The sequence below is a fragment of the Drosophila rhopaloa genome, unplaced genomic scaffold (assembly GCF_018152115.1).
Source record: "Drosophila rhopaloa isolate 14029-0021.01 unplaced genomic scaffold, ASM1815211v1 contig_167, whole genome shotgun sequence".
NCBI classification, from domain to species: Eukaryota; Metazoa; Arthropoda; class Insecta; order Diptera; family Drosophilidae; genus Drosophila; species Drosophila rhopaloa.
In genome coordinates, this window is record NW_025335047.1 from 1,458,494 (window position 1) to 1,475,942 (window position 17,449).

Genomic DNA, 17,449 nt, shown 5'->3' on the forward strand with positions numbered 1-17,449 from the left:
CACTTATTTGTAACATATTTGGGTATATGTAATATAAACTAGTCCATTGGCACACAATTTATAAACTCATGACAAAAATATGTTAAAAAACATAGTCTGCTATTATAAAAACTTTTATTCTGAACCCTAAAGAGACAAGGCTGTTCCCTGGAAATCAAATAAATTTTTTAATACAAAGTGTTTTTCAAAAAGTGATAGGGAATTTTAAATCGACGGCCGTTACAGTGGGCGTTAAGCAACACTGACACAAGCCAATCGATAACTGTCAAATGGGTATTCAAATCGATTCTCTGCCATCGATGTTTGCACAGCTCTAGTCGGACTATTTTTGGCAAGAAAATTTTCCCTATTTAATTTTCTTTTCTTCCCGGGAAGAATGACTCAAAAGTGCGAGACGACCAACTGCGGCAAGGAGGCGACCCTGCAGTGTCCCACCTGTCTCAAGCTGGGCATCAAGGGCTCCTTCTTCTGCTCTCAGCCGTGCTTCAAGGGATTCTGGAAGGAGCACAAGGCGATCCATGCTCTGGCAGGTGAGTTTTAGAAAGTCTCCATTCGTAACAAGCCCGACTTACATGTGGAATCATTTTGAATCAGCTGGAGCTTCCCAGTCCACTGAAGTGAATGGCGGCTACAATCCTTGGCCGCAGTTTCGCTTCACCGGCAAGCTGCGCCCATTCCCACAGACTTCCAAGCGGGCCGTTCCGGAGGCCATCCTGCGTCCGGACTACGCCGATCATCCCGCAGGTCGTTCCCTGTCGGAGGAGGCCCTTCGCGGGACCAAGATCAAGGTGCTGGACGACGAGGAGATAGAGGGAATGCGTGTGGCCGGCAGACTTGGCAGAGAGTGCCTGGATGAGGGCGCCAAGGGCGTGGAGGTGGGCACCACCACCGACGAACTGGACCGCCTGGTCCACGAAGCCGCCATCGAACGCGAGTGCTATCCCTCGCCCTTGAACTACTACAAATTCCCCAAATCCTGCTGCACTTCGGTCAACGAGGTGATCTGCCACGGCATCCCGGACCAGCGGCCTCTGGAGGACGGAGATCTCTGCAACATCGATGTCACTGTCTACCATCGCGGCTTCCACGGCGACCTCAACGAGACCTTCTTCGTGGGCAATGTCTCGGAGAAGCACAAGAAGTTGGTGCAGGTCACCCACGAGGCGCTGAGCAAGGCAATTGAGTTTGTGCGTCCGGGCGAGAAGTACCGCGACATAGGCAACGTGATCCAGAAGTATGTGGCTCCTCATGGATTCAGTGTGGTGCGCAGCTACTGCGGACATGGCATTCACCGCGTTTTTCACACTGCACCCAATGTGCCTCACTATGCCAGTAAGTTTGGGGGCAACCGAAATTAGCTGGGAAGTTTTTAATATTCTGCTTCAACAGAAAACTCTGCCGTGGGAGTGATGGCACCTGGTCACTGCTTCACCATCGAGCCCATGATCTCCATTGGCGTGCAGAAGGCCGAGACCTGGCCTGATGACTGGACCGCTGTGACCGCCGATGGCTTGTTCTCCGCCCAGTTCGAGCAGACGCTCCTGGTCAACGAAACCGGATGCGAGATCCTGACCAAACGTCGCGAGAACAACGGACAGCCCTGGTTCATGGACAAGATGTGAGGCAACCAACTTGGGCTAATACATAACTTCTAGGGCTCTACATCAAGCTTTAATTTGTAATTTTACAATAAAATCTAGAGTTTTTATTCCCAAGTCCGGTTTGGATGTCCCATAGTCGTGTTCACTTTTCCAGAGGAGCGTAATTGAGCAGTTTCTCGATGAGATCCACGTGACCAAGGAGCATGCGACGGCAGCAGTACCTCTTCAGACCTAAAGCATCGAGGGCATCTCTGGAATCGGAAAATACAACATAGAAAATTATATTGGACTGGAACTTTTCGCGCGTGACTTACCCTTCCGTGTATTCCGCCTGCAGGAGGCCCAAGTACGACTCCCACTTGTTGCCGATGACCTTGCCGCAAGTAAAGCAACGGATTGGAATAATCATCTTGTCTAGCAGGCTTTATTTTCTAAATAATTCACGGGAATGGTGCAGATCACAACAACTTTCGGCTAAAATGTGTTTGCTCGGTGTGACCAGAGCTCAGTGCTAGAGGTGGAAAACGTTTTAAAAATGTTAATATCGATATTTAGCAGGGCATCGCCGAAGTCTTCCATCTCTAACGATGGTTGAAACCACTGCTTGCTGGGGACGGTGCACTGCTTATAATATTTAGCCAAATGGCGGTTGTTTAAGAGAAAAACGTTTTATTTTTAAATATTCTTTGTTTTATTTAAATAAGCGTCCCATCATCTTAACAGAGAAAGTGAAAAACAAAATAGTTAAACAATTATTTAAGCAGAAATATTGACTTTCTTGCTTGTCGATTTCCATTTTCAACAGAATGTTTCCTATTATAAATGCCGAAATATACAATGTAAAACATAATGGACTTTTTCCAAATATTATTTATCTATTTTCTGAGATTAAATACATTTCATCAAGATGTGCCTAATCATATCCAAGACCCCCAAACTAACGATTGCTATCGTTACTTTAAAAATCAGTGAAACACGCAAAGTTGAATAAATTAATGATTATATTTATTAAACTACCGACTGCTCGCTACATGAATGCGTTTTTACAAATGAGTGTGTAAATAAATATTTTTGAACAGCGTCGAAGACTAAATGTGCGTTAACTAATTACTGCTGGCCGTGAGATGCTCGCCGGCCACTTCGACGGAGGTTGAGACCTCGAACAAATCTTTGGCTGACTCCTCGCTGTCGCTCTCGATCGGATCCCCGCTGGGCACATCCTCCACGGTGCCCTTCTTCACGTCATCCGATCGTTTTTGCAGCCGCTGGGAAAGAGAAAATTCAAAATATGATTTATAAAGTGGTTTTGTAAGTATTCATTTTGTTAGTTTTTTGAACTTTTTCACACACGGAGATGAAATGATAAAGCTATTAGAGATATTTTGTCTTTTATTAAAGTTTTAATACCAGCAAAAACTCATTATTAGAGATTTTGTGGCGCCTATTTAAGATTATTGATTGGAACATAATATAAAAACAACCGTGAGGCATTGGTAAATTTACAAATTTTAAATCGAAAGACAAATTGTACGCTCGTGGTTGCTCACAGCCAATCCTTTAAACTTAGTTTGCTAATTATTATGTATGGACTCACCGACTCGGAAGCCTCTTCGTCGGGCACAAAGATGCGAAGCGGCGTGTTCGCGCCCAATTGCTGCTGCACCAATCGCTGGTGCTCCTCGAAGGCACTTGCTGCTGGATCCTGAGCGATCTGCTGCTGCTGCTGGTGTTGCACCTGTTGCTGCTGCTGCTGCTGGTGTTGCAACTGCTGCTGCTGGTGTTGCAACTGCTGCACCTGTTGCTGCGGGTGGTGCTGCACTGGCTGTTGCAGCTGCTGCTGTTGCTGCTGCAGTTGCAGAAGCTGCAGCTGTTGCTGCTGGTGTTGCTGTTGCAGATGCTGCTCCTGTGCCTGGGCCTGCAACTCCTCGAACTGCTGTTGCTGCTGCTGCTGGTACTGCGCCTGAGCCCTCAGCTCCTCCAGATGCAATTGGTGCTGCTGCTGCTGCTCCTGGGCCTGAGCCTTGAGTTCTTCGAGATGCAATTGCTGCTGCTTCTGCAGCTCAATGGCTGCGTGTTCCGTCTCCAGTTGCTGGCGGCGTGCCTCCTCCTCCGCGTAGGCCTGCAGTAACTGCGACGAGTCGTGCGCGTGGCCATAGAAGTTGGACACCACAAAGCCGCCCTCCGGAACGGAGGCAGTCACCGCTGAGGCCACGTTGGGCAGGTGGAAGGAGGCCGTCTCGAAGGCGCTCTCGCCATGATCACCCAGAGCCGGGGCGGCAATCAGGGCCGCGTATTGCGGCGCGGAGTCCAGCACGGGATGGATGTTGTGGTGCGGGTCCTTGGCCGCCTGCAGGATCTGCCCGTTGCTGGCCACCTCCTGGGTGAGATCGGCATTCACGTAGCCCGACTCCACCACCGGCTCCGAGCTGGGCTTGAAAAGCTGCTGCTTGTGCGCGGAGTAGAGCTGATTGGACTGCGTGACCAGGTAAGTGGGATTGTAGATGGGGATGTGGGCCGCAGGAATGGCGGCGATGAAGGACTGACTCTGAACCGCCGCCGGCTGGGCATACTGGATGGGATAGATCTCCGGCGCCGTTTGGGCAGCCGCCTGGGCTCCCACAATCTGGACTAGCGGCTGGGCGGGCAGGTGATTGCTCTGGACATCGGCGGGCAGCGGCTTGTTGTTGCTGGGCGTGTTAAACGACTCGGTGGGCGGACGAATCTTGGTGGTGGGCAGCGAGGGATCTGGATCTGGGGCAAAGAGTTTCTGCGAGCCCGAAATGGGATCGCGGATGGTTTGGTCATTGGTCTCGTCCTCGTGCACACTGTACTTCGGTGGCAAGTATGTCTGGGGACGGGCCGAGGAGGGCGGGATCGGGGAGGGGGGCGTGTACAGGTAGGAGGAGTCGAGGTGACCCTCCTCCACATCCAGGTGGTTGTCGGCCAGGTTCGGTGCGGGAACCGTGTAAATGGGTGCAAAGTGCTCGGTGTTGAAGTTGTTGTGCGTGTCCAGCTGTGGGGGATCGGCATGTTTGGAGTCATGTCAGTTGTTTGGTTGTGTGCTGAGCGAGTGTAAGGTGCACATTTAAAGCTCTGAGTAAGGGTTCGAACTGATTTCATTTTCGGTGGTATTTTTAAAGACGTTATAACCTTTCAACTGATATGGCAGCAGCATTCGGTTAAACTATCTCATATGAAAAACAAAACGATTGATAATGTTATTTCCTTAAGACCTGCTGGCTCGGGTTTTGACCTAATGATTACCAGCAATACTAAACTTAAATTTCTCGCATATCCTTATGCTCAATTTATATAATTTTTCTATAATTTATATTTATTATGTGCTGCTGACATAACTAATTGTTCTGTTTATTATTTCTGATTTGTTTAAGTTACCCAGTTAGGTAACAGTGCAGCTATCTTTGTTACCATTTCACCATTATTTCACAATAAAAAAAAGATTGATAATGTTATTCAAGCAAATCTTGATTTGATTTTATGTAAGCAAATTGGCTTACTGAGATTAAATATGTATGGCAAAATAATGTGGGCAAGAGATATTTTCAATTGAATGAAAGTATTTGCAATTTTGCATAGACATCTAAACTTTATTCAATTGAAAACGTATTCACCATGTCTCTGGATTTTTATTGTTTTTAAGAATCTAAGTAATGGCTAGAAGTTATTAAAGAAACTAAATCAGTTCGAACTATTAAATACCCTCTTATGGATTTGTTCTGAACCCAACTTACCGGTAGATTCTGGAGTTCGCTGTAGCTCACTGCTGGCTTCTCGTACTTGAAGGGCTTGTCGTAGCCAAAAGTGGGCTTCGCCTTGGGCTTCAGGTTGTTCAGCTTGATCTTCAGTGGCTTCCGCAGGGTGCCTGCGGGTTTCAGATAGACTGGCGACGGACCACTCAGCTTCACGGGACGTGGTGGTCCGCGGAGGTGCTGGTGCTGGTACTGATGCGGATGCGGATGCTGGGGCACGTGGATCAGCGGATGCGAGTGGAGGTGGGCGTGCGAGTGGGCGTGTGACAGGACATGGGGATGCACGGCGTGCGGATGGGCCAGGTGGGCGGCATGGCTGTGCTGGGCGTGGCCATGGCCAGGACGACCCTTGAGGACCAGCGGCACCGGCTGATCGCTGCGTATCTGGACGACCAGGGTGCGGGGCTTTCCCGGCGGAGCGGCGACTCCTGCGGCGGCGGGACGACCGCTCTTGGGCGGCCAGTTGGTGAAGACGAGCGGACGCTGCTCACAGTTGGCCAGCGCCACAATCAGGGCCAGCAGCAGGAAAGGCTGTCGAGGGGGGGGGAAAGAAGGGGGCAATGTCAAAGACCATTAAATCAAAAACTTAATTACGCGTACATCGAACAAAACGCTGAAAGAAATAAAAACTTTCTAAGCCCGGCGAAGGCGAAAGGGGGCGTGGCAGGGGCAGGGGGAGGGTCGTGTAATCGCTGGACAGCAACCAAACTGTAATGGCCTTAATTTGAACAAATTGGCGGTTTTCTAAAATTTTATCACGTCGCCTGCCGCTGACTACTTAACCAAAGCTGCTTAAGCAAACGAGCCAACAAAGTATTTATATATTTATACGGGTATGCCATAATACTTGCCCATTTTCCCCGCTTCGATGGCTGATTAAACTTTCAGTCCGCAATGCCGTAGAATGAAAGTGAAAAGTCGAATATCGAAGTGTCTTCGTTCTGTAATTGTCACTGTCAACTTGTTTACGTTTTCGGCGGGTATTATGGTTTGTTGACTCTGTTTGCAGCACTTTCATTACGGTTCGTTTTTATTGATTACCAAAATGGTGTTAGGCAGTTAAGGAGAAAAGAAAAAAGTTTACCTTTTTGATAAGGCGCGTAATGAAATGAATTTAGAAATAAAATAAATGTACATTTCCTTTGAAACTATTGTGAAACTTATTTTGTACAGAATTTAGTTTTTGAAGGCTTGATTCGAACCTACAAAAATCTACTCTTAAATTTGAATGGTTTTAATATAAGACTAAGCATGCGAAGAAAAATGTATTAACATGTTTTCACCAAGTAACCTTTATTGGGTGGGTCCTATTTTTAGTAATGATTTTATTTTGAGAAGTGACAAATAAATATTAAAATAATTCTACTGTTATTCATTCTCCGCTCACTTTAATCAGAATTTTATCAGAATGGTCGAAACATGTCTAAGCATAATAAATATTCGATGATATAAAACAGCAGATAAAAGAGGAGTGTGCAGCTCTCTGCTTGGCTGCTTGGGGTCTTGGTCGATCGAAGGGGAAGTCGGCAATTTGTGGAAGCAACTGGACATGGCAATTTCACCTGGGCTGCCCCACCGAAACGGCGGCAATGACAATGGCAATGCGGTATGCCGTTAGAGCCAGACGTCAATCACGGGGTGAAATGCCTAAGCGGTTCCAATACGTATCGTTATTGATTACGTGCTGCGCCTGCTCAAACGCAACAGAGACGGACTGCCAAGGAGACAGTCGGTGGTCAGTGGTCAGTGGTCGTAATTGCTGCCAAATTGGTGGCTTATTGTTTGTGGAGTGGTTAGCTAGTTTGTCGCCTTTGCAATATGCATAATCAAATGCAAATAGCAGTGCCGTCTCTGGTGAATGAACTGCCAGGAGACGGATGCGAAGCTCAAAAGTCCCTGGCCCGCGGCAACTTGTTCCACGAAAACCCAAATGGAATTCGCTCAGTTTCGGGTTTCCCTGGGCTCGGCCGACAGACCAATGAACCTGACAAAGGATTTTCCTAACGGCCTAAGCGGAACTATTGATCAGCGGCCTGTCACCGCGGCGACGGCCATAAACAACGGTGTGGTTAACCCAAATTGCAACTCGAAATGCAACTTTTATTTTAGCGGCAAGCATTTTATTTCAAGCCCGCTGCACATTGAGGCAAATGCAGGCGAGCAGCAGTGTAATTGGTGCACGTAAAGCCATCCATTGTCTGGATCTTGGCGAAACTTGGCGCATCAAGTGCTCTCATTGCAAATGAAAGTGCTCGCTTTGCCGGCCACATTACAATTTGTCAAATATTCAGGCGACTTCAATTCACTGACAATTCAATTGAAGATGCGGCGGCATTGTGTTTCGATTGTAATTGGATTTGCAGGTGAAGGTGAAGGTGAATCAAAATCTGACTCTGACTCTGACGGTGAATCTGGAGTCGTTGATCGCAAAGCAAAAGAAATGCCAATGCGAATGCATTTGCATTGAAATTAAAGCCAATCCATTAACTGGTGTGCTGTGCGCAGTGAGAGACTTTTTAATAACCGCTAATTGTGGCCAACAAACTCGCAATCTCCGCGTGATTCACTTACCCTCATCTTGCTGGGACTCGTAAATGTTTTCGTTGTTTTAATTGTTAGTGTTGGCCTGTAGAAAGCTCTGGGCAATTGTGAAGTGACTTTTGGCTTCTTCTGCTACTCCAGCAGCAAATAGATGAAGATCAAAATGGCAATTAGGTATATAATCACATCAATTAACTTCATGTCAGCGAGCGCCGCGGCGCTTTCTTCGGCTCAAGCTGCACGCACAGAAAGTTCGAAAAGAAATTCGAAAGAGGAATTCGAAGCGACGTCCGCACCTGTTCAAGTCGCGTAGACAACTGAGTGCTAGTCGGTCGACGGCAGCGGACAAAAACCATGTGCCGATCCGCTGGAGCTCACTGGAATGCAGCGACGACGACTCGCATTGGAAGTGCGCAGCGCGAAGAAAGTGGTCGGATTTTCTTCTTGCCTTTGCCTCTTCGCCGCCGAGTGGCGCCGAAAAACTAGTTTGCAACGGGCAAAGCGCAGCACGCGACCAGCAGCAACATGAATCGCCAGCAAGTGGCCGATTAATCGCAACGAAAGTGTTTTGCCATTGACTGTTCTTGGCCGGCGAAAGAAAAGAAAGATAGAGACGGCGCAAAACAAAAGACTTAAGCAGCGAACTCGTTGTCTCGCGTCAGCAGTCGCTCTTTACCTTAAAAAGCAATGCGGACCAGGCGCACATGAACGCGAGCTGGCCAAAATGCCACAAATGCGGCCTGGCACCTGTTGGCATTGCTTTTTGCTCTGGCCGTCGGCAGAGGCAGCAAACAGGAGCAATGCCGCCGATTGACATTACGAAATGCGGCAGGCACAGTGGACGTTGACAATGGATTTCAGGCGAAAAAGGAAAGAAAGTGGCAAGAAGCTTAACAAGTTTTCAATTTTTTACGATTTTTAAGCTTTAAATTATCCCAGATCTCTCTCCATTTTTAATTGAACAGAAATCTTAACATCAGATTTTAATGTGACTTGTGATTAACTTACAAAAATCATACTCCTCATTGTCCACTTAAAAATCCTGCTTTTCCCCTCCAAACAAAATCAGTATTTAAGCCAAACAAAAAAAATAGCCAGAATCGTGCTTGGCTTGCCAAATCCATGACAAGAACTAAGAATAAAGCCCTTTGCTCAGCTCTAGTTTGAGCTTAGTTTCAAGCTAACGGTATCCTTCATAATGGCTGGCATACCCTGAATTCCTATTGGCCGACGAATAGGAATTCAAGGTTTGGCAGCCATTATGAAAAGAATAGTTAATCGGTCGACATGTGCTTATATTCTCGTCACTTGCTTAGCTTTCTGTTTGCCTGGTACTTCAAAATCCGAAATTGCCTATTTTGCACGGGAAAAATAGAATTTTGTCGGTCCATTTTGACCAGCAAAAGCAAGTTTTTCGATTTCAAACACCAGGCCAACATAATCGTTAGTAAGTGTCCAAATTTCAGATTTCTGCGTTTATCAGAGGCGTATTTAGAATATTGCCAAGGGGGATGAAAATCGCTAATTGGGGGCTTTCGACCCCCAAAACCCTGCTCCGGCCGACTACGCCCTTGTGTGCTTTGAACGAAACTAACGGTTGTTCTCAAGTGTTCTGCAAGCTGGCTTCCTATTGGCCGACCAATGGGAATCCGTGGATTCGCAGCCATCATTAAGAAAGAACAGTTAATCTGTCGAAATTTGCTCCTATTCTTGTCACTTGCTTAGCTTTCTGTTCGCCTGGTACTTCAAAATCAGAAATTGCCTATTCTGCACGGGAAAAATACGATTTTTTGACGGGCAAAATCAACAAAGTTTTCGCCACTATTTTCCAGGGTTTTGGACTTTTGAAAAAAAATGACTTTTGCTTTAAGAAGCAATATATTTTAATTTTCAGATTTGTAATTGACACCTACATTTAGCCATAAAATTTGGCCCTATTTATTTCGTAGTGAAACTTAAAATGATTTTTTAAAGCTTCGCTTGTGTCCTATAACGAATGCATTTTCGGCAGAGTAGGCCCAATCGTAATTGCTCGCCACTTGTTTCCATTTACCAAAGGCCTTCGATGATAATGAGCCATGCTTATGAAATGCTCCCCAGTTTACAATAATGGGTGGCATTTTATGCAGGGCGCAACGTCCAATTTCTAAACGCAATTGGTCATTGGAATTTTTTTCCGTTCGGGCCTGCTTTTAGTGGGTCAGTATTGGCCGGCCCAAACTTGTGTATCATAAATCAAAATTTCACTTTTAAAAAGCTGTCAATTATTTTTGGTGGTAATTTCTTTGCTATTTTTTTTAGTATTTATATTTTATTTTGAAATATTATTTTTAACAAGGTTTTTTAAACATTAACAACATAATATTATTATTATACCTTTTATTTCATACATTTATCATTTGTTTTTTTTTCGGTTGCGTTTAAGACAAATGTTTAAAATATGCATTTTTAGCTTTTTAATTTGTTATTAAAAATGTTATTTACTGGTTGTTGTTTTTGCCTTTTTGAGGCCGCTTTAAACTAACCTAATTTGTCATTTCATGCTTTCTGCTCTGATTTCGGTTTAATGTAATTTTATTTTAATATAAATTAATTATTTTTTATCGCTTTTTACGTTTTATTTATGTCTACGTTTACTTTTTCCGTTGTGTAAATATACCTCATATAAATAGCGAGTAAAAACTAAAAAAATGTAACTACAATTATATGATTTGCATTTTTTTTGGGCTTGCATTATTTATACAATTTATTTAGCACACAATGTGTGTGTGTATTTCTGCGTGTGCGGGTATCATGTGAAAGTGCTGCGAAATTATAAAAAATATTTTTTCGTTTTTAGTTGCTATTTGTTATGTTAATTATGATATTTTTAAATATCTTTATTCCTTAAAAAATGAACATTTCCGCCTGTTGCTTAAACCTGTAAAATTATCATATTAGTTTCGGTTTTCGTTTTGGATTTTAGCTGCAAACGTTGTTTCTATACAAAAAATCTAACTACAGTAAAATGCTGCATAGCTTCACATTTACGAGTATGATAATATATTTTATATTTTTTGTGGTTTTTTATTGACAAATTTTCTACAAAAACCTTTGCACTTACACTAGTTTATACGGCATTAAGTAGTTTTATGCGACATTATTAATATATATGTATGTATATATATATTATTCTTTGTGAACAAAGCTGCTCTAAAGTGTTAAATTGAGCGAAGTGGAACAATTCTCGAAGTTATTCTCAATCGGAAATGCGAATGGGAAAGGCAGCTTTGTATATTTTCATTTTCTATACTTTCGGATTAATCATTTTGTTTGCTTCGTGGTTGGATATTTACTTTACTTGCGTTTGCGTTCCTTTTATTTCAGTTATGTAGATCTGCTATAGCGTAAACATGATTTTATCAAGTTTCACAACATCGAGAGTTCATTTTGTTCTTGTTGTTGGGGTCATCGCTGTCGAGTGTGAGTGTGTGTGTTAGTATTGGTGTGGTGTGGTGTGGTGTGTAGTTGTATAAGTGACGTTTCTATAAATTTAATAACTAGTTTATTCATTTAAAAATTATGTTTAACTTTTGGGTTTTCGCTACGCCACCATACGACCAATCATCGTCTCGCTTTATTTTAGGATTGCAAATGCGTTTTGTTGTCGATTTAATAATAAGTTTATCATTAACAATATATGAACTGCTTGTCGCGATATCTAGTCGTCTTATGTTTATGCTAAGCTATGCTATGCTCTCGATTCGTTAACATTTACACTTGACTATTTACGTTTACGTTTACCTTTACCATTAACTTTAATTTACTTTAATGGAGTTTAAATGTTTCTCACATTGCACGGCTACATACACGTTTACATAAATTTCGAAGGCGCATAATATTCACATATTTTGTTTTTAATTTACGTTCTGGGTAAGCCTAGGCTACACAAAATTCCACTACAAATCAAATGTGAAACAAAATAGTAATTGGCTCTTCTCTATTTTCGCTTTCACTTATCCATTGTTGTCATATTTTTTTTCGTATTAAATTTAAAAGCTCGAATTCGTTTTACTTAAATTTGTTATTCGCTAATCTTCTGTGGAAACAAACAAACCCATTGGATGCTGTTCTGTGCCATTTTCTTGTTACGCTTCTTTGGATTTCCCGCTGTTGAATGAATGCTTTCTGCTTTTGGTTGTTTGATCTACATTAAATGTGATTTCTATACGCTTTGGCAGTGTTTATCATTTGAACAATTACAATTAAGACCGGAAACTCTTTGAACAGCAAAACGAAACAGCACAGGATAAACGAGGTAAAGGATAACGTATTCGAGATACTCCAGTATCAGTATCAGTTGCTTATCATATTTACAGGCTATGTACAAAAATCAGAGCGTTCCCCTTTGGCGGTTCGAGCGCAAGTGCGTGAAGTTGTTATAGAAATAGTATAGAAGTTATAGAAGTAATAGAAGTCATAGAAGATATAGCCAGAAGTCGGAAGGAAACTTAACGTTTTCGCCATTTGGTTACCGATTGTATCTATCAAAATTTGTTTAGAACACCACAGTTGCTGCTCGTAAATCGCTGGTAAAAAGCGCACACATTCACATACACTAAAAAATATTACTAACTACGTTTCATCAGCTTTCGTCGCACTCTATATTCCGGCATAGGTGTCCTCTATATTAAGTGGTATTGAATAATGATTTGAATGCGCTACTTACAATATTTTGTCGTGTTTACTCAAGACTTTTTGTCTTTTGTCTTGTGTGTCGTGTTGAGATGTGAATGTAAGAAGATTTTCAATTTAGAATTAGCAAATTTGACTTGAGTCGAGTGAAAAGCTGAGATTCCTCTAGTTAAGTGTAATTCTTTGCATATGGCTTAGTATTTGGCTCAAAACACCCTCGTTTTCTCTGGCCTTCGTAAAAGATCAGCTCGGGCCTTGTTTTTTGCTTTAGGTGTACGAATTAGCTAGCAGATTGTTGGCTTTTAGGTGTCGTTAATCGTTAATCGATATTTGTGTTTAGTTTTACTTTAAAAGTTTAATGATTACATTATGCTCTGCTCTATATAAATCGTTTTGCGCATGCTCAGAAACTTCTAAATGCAGTTTTTGAATTTTAGCCTCATTGCCTTGTATCTGTATCTCGCTATCAGTATCTGGTATCTGTATCTCAGCCAAAAGCAATTTCGCAAATTTGTTTTCAATGTTTAATTCGTGTGGTCAATTTAAATTGTTGCGTTGTGGCCGCATTCTGCAGCTTAGAGAAAGATTTTGAGACATGAGAGTACATAAATCGAGTAGACTTAGTTGTATTTTTGGTAGTTCTTTCGCTCAGTGTGGCTGAGTGTTGTTCGGTTTCCTTGTTTAATGTGTAGCTTACCTCACTAATGGTTCCCAATTGCTTACGTCACACCATTGAGATGGATTTTCGTTTAGAATTCAATTTTCAATTGTTTCTTATGCAATGATAGCGCCATGAACTGAACTTAAAACGTAAATGAAAATTAGTGACAAATGATTCTTAAGTTAAAATGTAAATGTAAATGATTGAAGAGCACTCAAACGTAAATACATACCCATAAGAATAACTAATGATTGTTGCTTGGAGAAAAATAAGTTTGGGGTAATTGATAAGGCAAACCGAAAACTCAAATGATAATAATATTTATTGGGGCACAAAGTCGATTACAAAATAATATGATAAAGAAGGATACAAGATCAACCAATGCAGAGTAAGACTAAAATTATAAGTATACAGAATATGATAATTTCAAGGTTCTAAAAAGGCATACGGAATGATGTGGGAAGCAATCAGTTGGCAGTTGAACGATGGATATCAGGGCTGTCGATGTTATTCCCCCGATCTGAATTAGCTCTTTATGTGTGTGGAGACAGGCGGCGGTTGTCTGGATGTCTGTGGTTCCGCTGTCTCTTGATTGTTGGTTGGGATGGACAAAATTCACCTGGCCGCATGCCTCCACACACATAAAAGCGCGGAGCAGCGTATTTGATGGCACGCAATGCTGGTACTTCTAACTAGTTAACGCTTTTGATTTCACTTTTGTGATTGTACACGGTACAATCGATTACATACAAATATGTCTTTTTTTTCTCTGCCGAATATCTTATGCCAATAGGTAGTGGGTGCGGTGCCCCAAATGCGCTGCTCTGCGTCCGATTAGCTTCTCCATCGTTCAAATGTACGAATAAGGACCATCAGTTAAGGCGCTACACAGTAACAATCAAGAGTTATCATCCTTGTTGGAGCCGCCCCCGCCGACCCCGGACCCCTGTGTGTTGGTGCCGCGTCCGCCGGCAGGTGCTCGTACCGCTGGCGGCTTGTACTCCAGGCCCGGATCGAATTGCATTAAAACGAATACCTGTAATGGTTCGATTTTTATATATTCAAATTTAATTTGTACTATGAGGAGCTTACCTGATCTGTTGGCAGTAGTGAAAAGTCATCGGGTGGGTTGGTTATTACATAACGTTTGCTGCTCGCATCACAGCTGGAGCTGGTGTCCCTGAAGCGGTAGAGTCCGATGCACAGCATTCCGTACGACTTGAGGGCCGCCACGAACAGGTCCCCGTACTTGCCGCACTCCCCGAACTGAGCCAGCGGACCGTCGTACAGTGAGATTTGGCCCACTCGACATCTGCGGATGAAATACAATTAGTCAGAGGTGAAGCTTTGTATTTAAACCCTTTTGAATTACTAAATAAAAACTGTGCATATTTAAATAGTTCATTGGCGAGGCTATCACTTATAACTTTTTAAAAGTTCTTTATAAGAATTACAAGTAATTTTATAGTCGGGAATAATGTTATTTTCTTCAGAATTATTGTTCTTCTTAAGTGAGATATATGTATACACACAGAAGAATGAATATAATTGAATATATTACAATATATAAACACATAGTTTTGAGATTACAAATGTACAGTACCTATATTATCTTGACGTGTTACATTAAATTTTCTTTAGTAGACCAAGTTTCCTAGGCAATTAAGCTTAAAATGTGTTACTTTTTAAGTCTTCTCAGAACAATTTGTTTATATGTTACTTCAAATATAATATTTAATAAGTAGTGGTTCATTAAGTAAGTTGCTGTACTAATTGAATACATTATTAAGAAGTATTTATTCAGTGTGGATTATATATAGTCATGGAATTAGTCGTCTATTTTACTGATTGCAGTTCTGTGTGATTGCCTTGTTTATCAGATGCCCCGCTTACCTGTCTCGATTGCTCAGACTCTCCACGGTGCTGTAGCCTCCGCGGAGGCCAGCTCCCTCGGCCAGGATCAGTTCCAGCTCGGGCGTGGCTCCGCCCGTTATCAGTGAGCGGATCAGCGTTAAGGCGTTTTGATTGAAGTAGGTCTGTGGGGGTGGGGGTCATTCAAAAGATGTATTACAGAATGTGAAAAAAGAACTAATCAGGGAGACCCTAAGTCGAGGACTAGAACGAGACATTACCGTGGACATCAGCGAGTCTAACACACTCACAGCGAAGGCTGTGCCGCAGGCGAATGGCTGCGTCAGATATAGTTCTGTATCTGGATCGTCGTCGTCGTCTTGATCGAGAAACTGCACGTTACTATCATTGACCAGTTCTTTAAACGACAACCAACATGTGAAGCATTAGTAGAGCACACACCTTAAACCGCTTCCTTAGAATGCGGGTGAGCCTGGCCAGGACAAGTGGTGGTTAATACCCCGTTTAAGATCCCCATTACCACCCCATCCTGGCCAGCCTCACTTCGTTCGGTCGTTCGCAAACTCGGCCAACTTAGTGCGATGCAGTTTACCTGTTATCATGGGCACGTTGGCGCCATAGACCGAGCCCCGCCGCTGCAGCACAATGGGACTGCCGGCGGTGGCGCTCAGGTTGTCGAACTCCGGGCCGCGCTGGCTGAGAACGCCTATTGTGTCGTCGAAGGTCATGGCCTTGATGTTCAGCGAGGCGAGGATCGCCTCCTTGTCGGCCAGCGTGGGGTCGTCGTTGCTAGGAACTTTCGCCGACAGGATGCAGCACATATCACACAGATTGACGTTCACCGCCCGCAGGTCGGCGCGACTCAGCGGCGATCCGTTGAGCACCGAGATCTTGGGCAGGTTCTGCAGCATCTTCCACTCGCGCCGGATGTAGTCCACCGACCCCACGATCACCACGTGCTTCAGCTCGTGGTAGTGGAAGTTGGACGCCCGCAGCGGCATCACCAGGTTCCGCAACCCGATCAGCGGCGAGTCGGGATCGGCGAACAGACACACGACCACGTGGCCGTTCAGCACGGTCATGGCCGCCTGGTTGCGATCCTGCACGGAAATACCAAGGATGAGTAGGGAATGACACTCTGAATTTTGGTTTCAGTTTTGGGTTATGTCTAGTATTTTTGACTCTATTTGCCGTCATTTCTTTTATGAAATGGCTTTGCAGAAAAGTGACCAAAACCTACACTGTTAAAATTAAAATAGAGCTATAAAACAATGGAAGAAACCAACAGGCAAACCCTGCACTTCTAAGCCCATAACTTTTCTTACAAAAATCGGATTTTAAAGTGGCATACCTCTAAATAATCCTGGTTCAATTCTCTAAAAATCTGTGTTCTTAACTTTTTTTTAATTTTTGGGTCGATTTTTCGTCATTTTTACAATGTAACCCCTTCCCAAATTTTCAAAAAATGGCTTTCCAGAAAAGTGTCCAATTACTGCATTTTTAAGCCCATAACTTTTGTTACAGAAATCGGATTTTAAAATGGCATACCTCTAAATGATCCTGGTTTAATTCTCTAAAAATCTGTGTACTTAACTTTTTTTTATTTTTGGCTCGATTTTTCGTCATTTTTACAATGTAACCCCTTTCCAAATTTTCGAAAAATGGCTTTGCAGAAAAGTGTCCAAATACGGCACTTCTAAGCCCATAACTTTTCTTACAGAAATCGGATTTTAAAATGGCATACCTCTAAATAATACTGGTTTAATTCTCTAAAAATCTGTGTACTTAACTTTTTTTTTCGATTTTTTCTCAATACTTACCAGTATGCAGTCTTCTAAGCTCTTTGCCGGACTCCAGTGGAACATGCCCGTCGAGTCGTACTTCATTTCGGTCTTCTCGAAATCGAAGTCCTTCGACTGGTCGTCCGCAATGCCGGCGGGCAATGAAACGCCGCCGTTTTGATTCTGGGTGCCCGTGCCGGAACTGCGACTCGTCGGCCTAGACACAAGTAGATCGATAGAGAGGGGTGTTAGCCATCGGCGGTCTGTGCTGGAGCTCGGTTCGGTTCGTTCTTAATGGGGTTTACTTCGATTCAACTTTCGACTTGCATATGCAGATTATCAACCAATTCAAAAACAAACGCTACATCCAAATGCAAAGTGTTCATTGGAAACGCTACGAGTACGTGTTTCGTTCAAAAATGATGTGAATACTTCAATACGAGTACGAGTACTTGGAGCATATTGAATTAAAATGTGATCTCAATACGATAATTAAAGATAGAGAGATTACGTTTACAAAGATAAATACACGGATAGTAAGATAGAGAG

At 43.2% G+C, this 17,449-nt stretch overlaps 4 protein-coding genes across 46 annotated transcripts in view; 1 reads left to right on the forward strand and 3 right to left on the reverse strand.

Moving 5' to 3' along the window:
- Positions 1-269: 269 nt before the first annotated feature.
- Positions 270-1,715, forward strand: LOC108046605 (methionine aminopeptidase 1). The gene is made up of 3 exons (XM_017126422.2): positions 270-530; positions 595-1,332; positions 1,390-1,715. Exons 1-3 carry the CDS (start codon positions 377-379, stop codon positions 1,620-1,622), a joined length of 1,125 nt encoding a protein of 374 aa, XP_016981911.1. The 5' UTR covers positions 270-376; the 3' UTR covers positions 1,623-1,715.
- LOC108046606 (DNA-directed RNA polymerases I, II, and III subunit RPABC5) lies at positions 1,633-2,098 on the reverse strand. Its single transcript, XM_017126423.2, has 2 exons — positions 1,916-2,098; positions 1,633-1,852 (listed from the first exon to the last, which is right to left on the reverse strand). Exons 1-2 carry the CDS (start codon positions 2,008-2,010, stop codon positions 1,744-1,746), a joined length of 204 nt encoding a protein of 67 aa, XP_016981912.1. The 5' UTR covers positions 2,011-2,098; the 3' UTR covers positions 1,633-1,743.
- A 486-nt stretch (positions 2,099-2,584) lies between these two features.
- LOC108046678 (mastermind-like protein 2) lies at positions 2,585-8,289 on the reverse strand. Its single transcript, XM_017126527.2, has 5 exons — positions 7,943-8,289; positions 5,354-5,902; positions 3,397-4,614; positions 3,196-3,336; positions 2,585-2,866 (listed from the first exon to the last, which is right to left on the reverse strand). Exons 1-5 carry the CDS (start codon positions 7,946-7,948, stop codon positions 2,705-2,707), a joined length of 2,076 nt encoding a protein of 691 aa, XP_016982016.2. The 5' UTR covers positions 7,949-8,289; the 3' UTR covers positions 2,585-2,704.
- Positions 8,290-13,551: 5,262 nt separating this feature from the next.
- The window catches only part of LOC108046554 (calcium-activated potassium channel slowpoke), a 47,438-nt gene continuing 43,540 nt past the window's right edge, over positions 13,552-17,449 (reverse strand). For all 43 annotated transcript variants that reach the window (XM_017126299.2, XM_044458387.1, XM_017126280.2 and 40 more), the window contains 6 exons: positions 16,940-17,117; positions 15,712-16,219; positions 15,380-15,516; positions 15,141-15,283; positions 14,340-14,559; positions 13,552-14,283 (listed from right to left, as the gene is read on the reverse strand). In XM_017126299.2, coding sequence (XP_016981788.1) covers positions 14,146-14,283; positions 14,340-14,559; positions 15,141-15,283; positions 15,380-15,516; positions 15,712-16,219; positions 16,940-17,117 — 1,324 coding nt within the window. In that variant the 3' untranslated portion in view covers positions 13,552-14,145. The remainder of the gene's footprint in view (positions 14,284-14,339; positions 14,560-15,140; positions 15,284-15,379; positions 15,517-15,711; positions 16,220-16,939; positions 17,118-17,449) is intronic.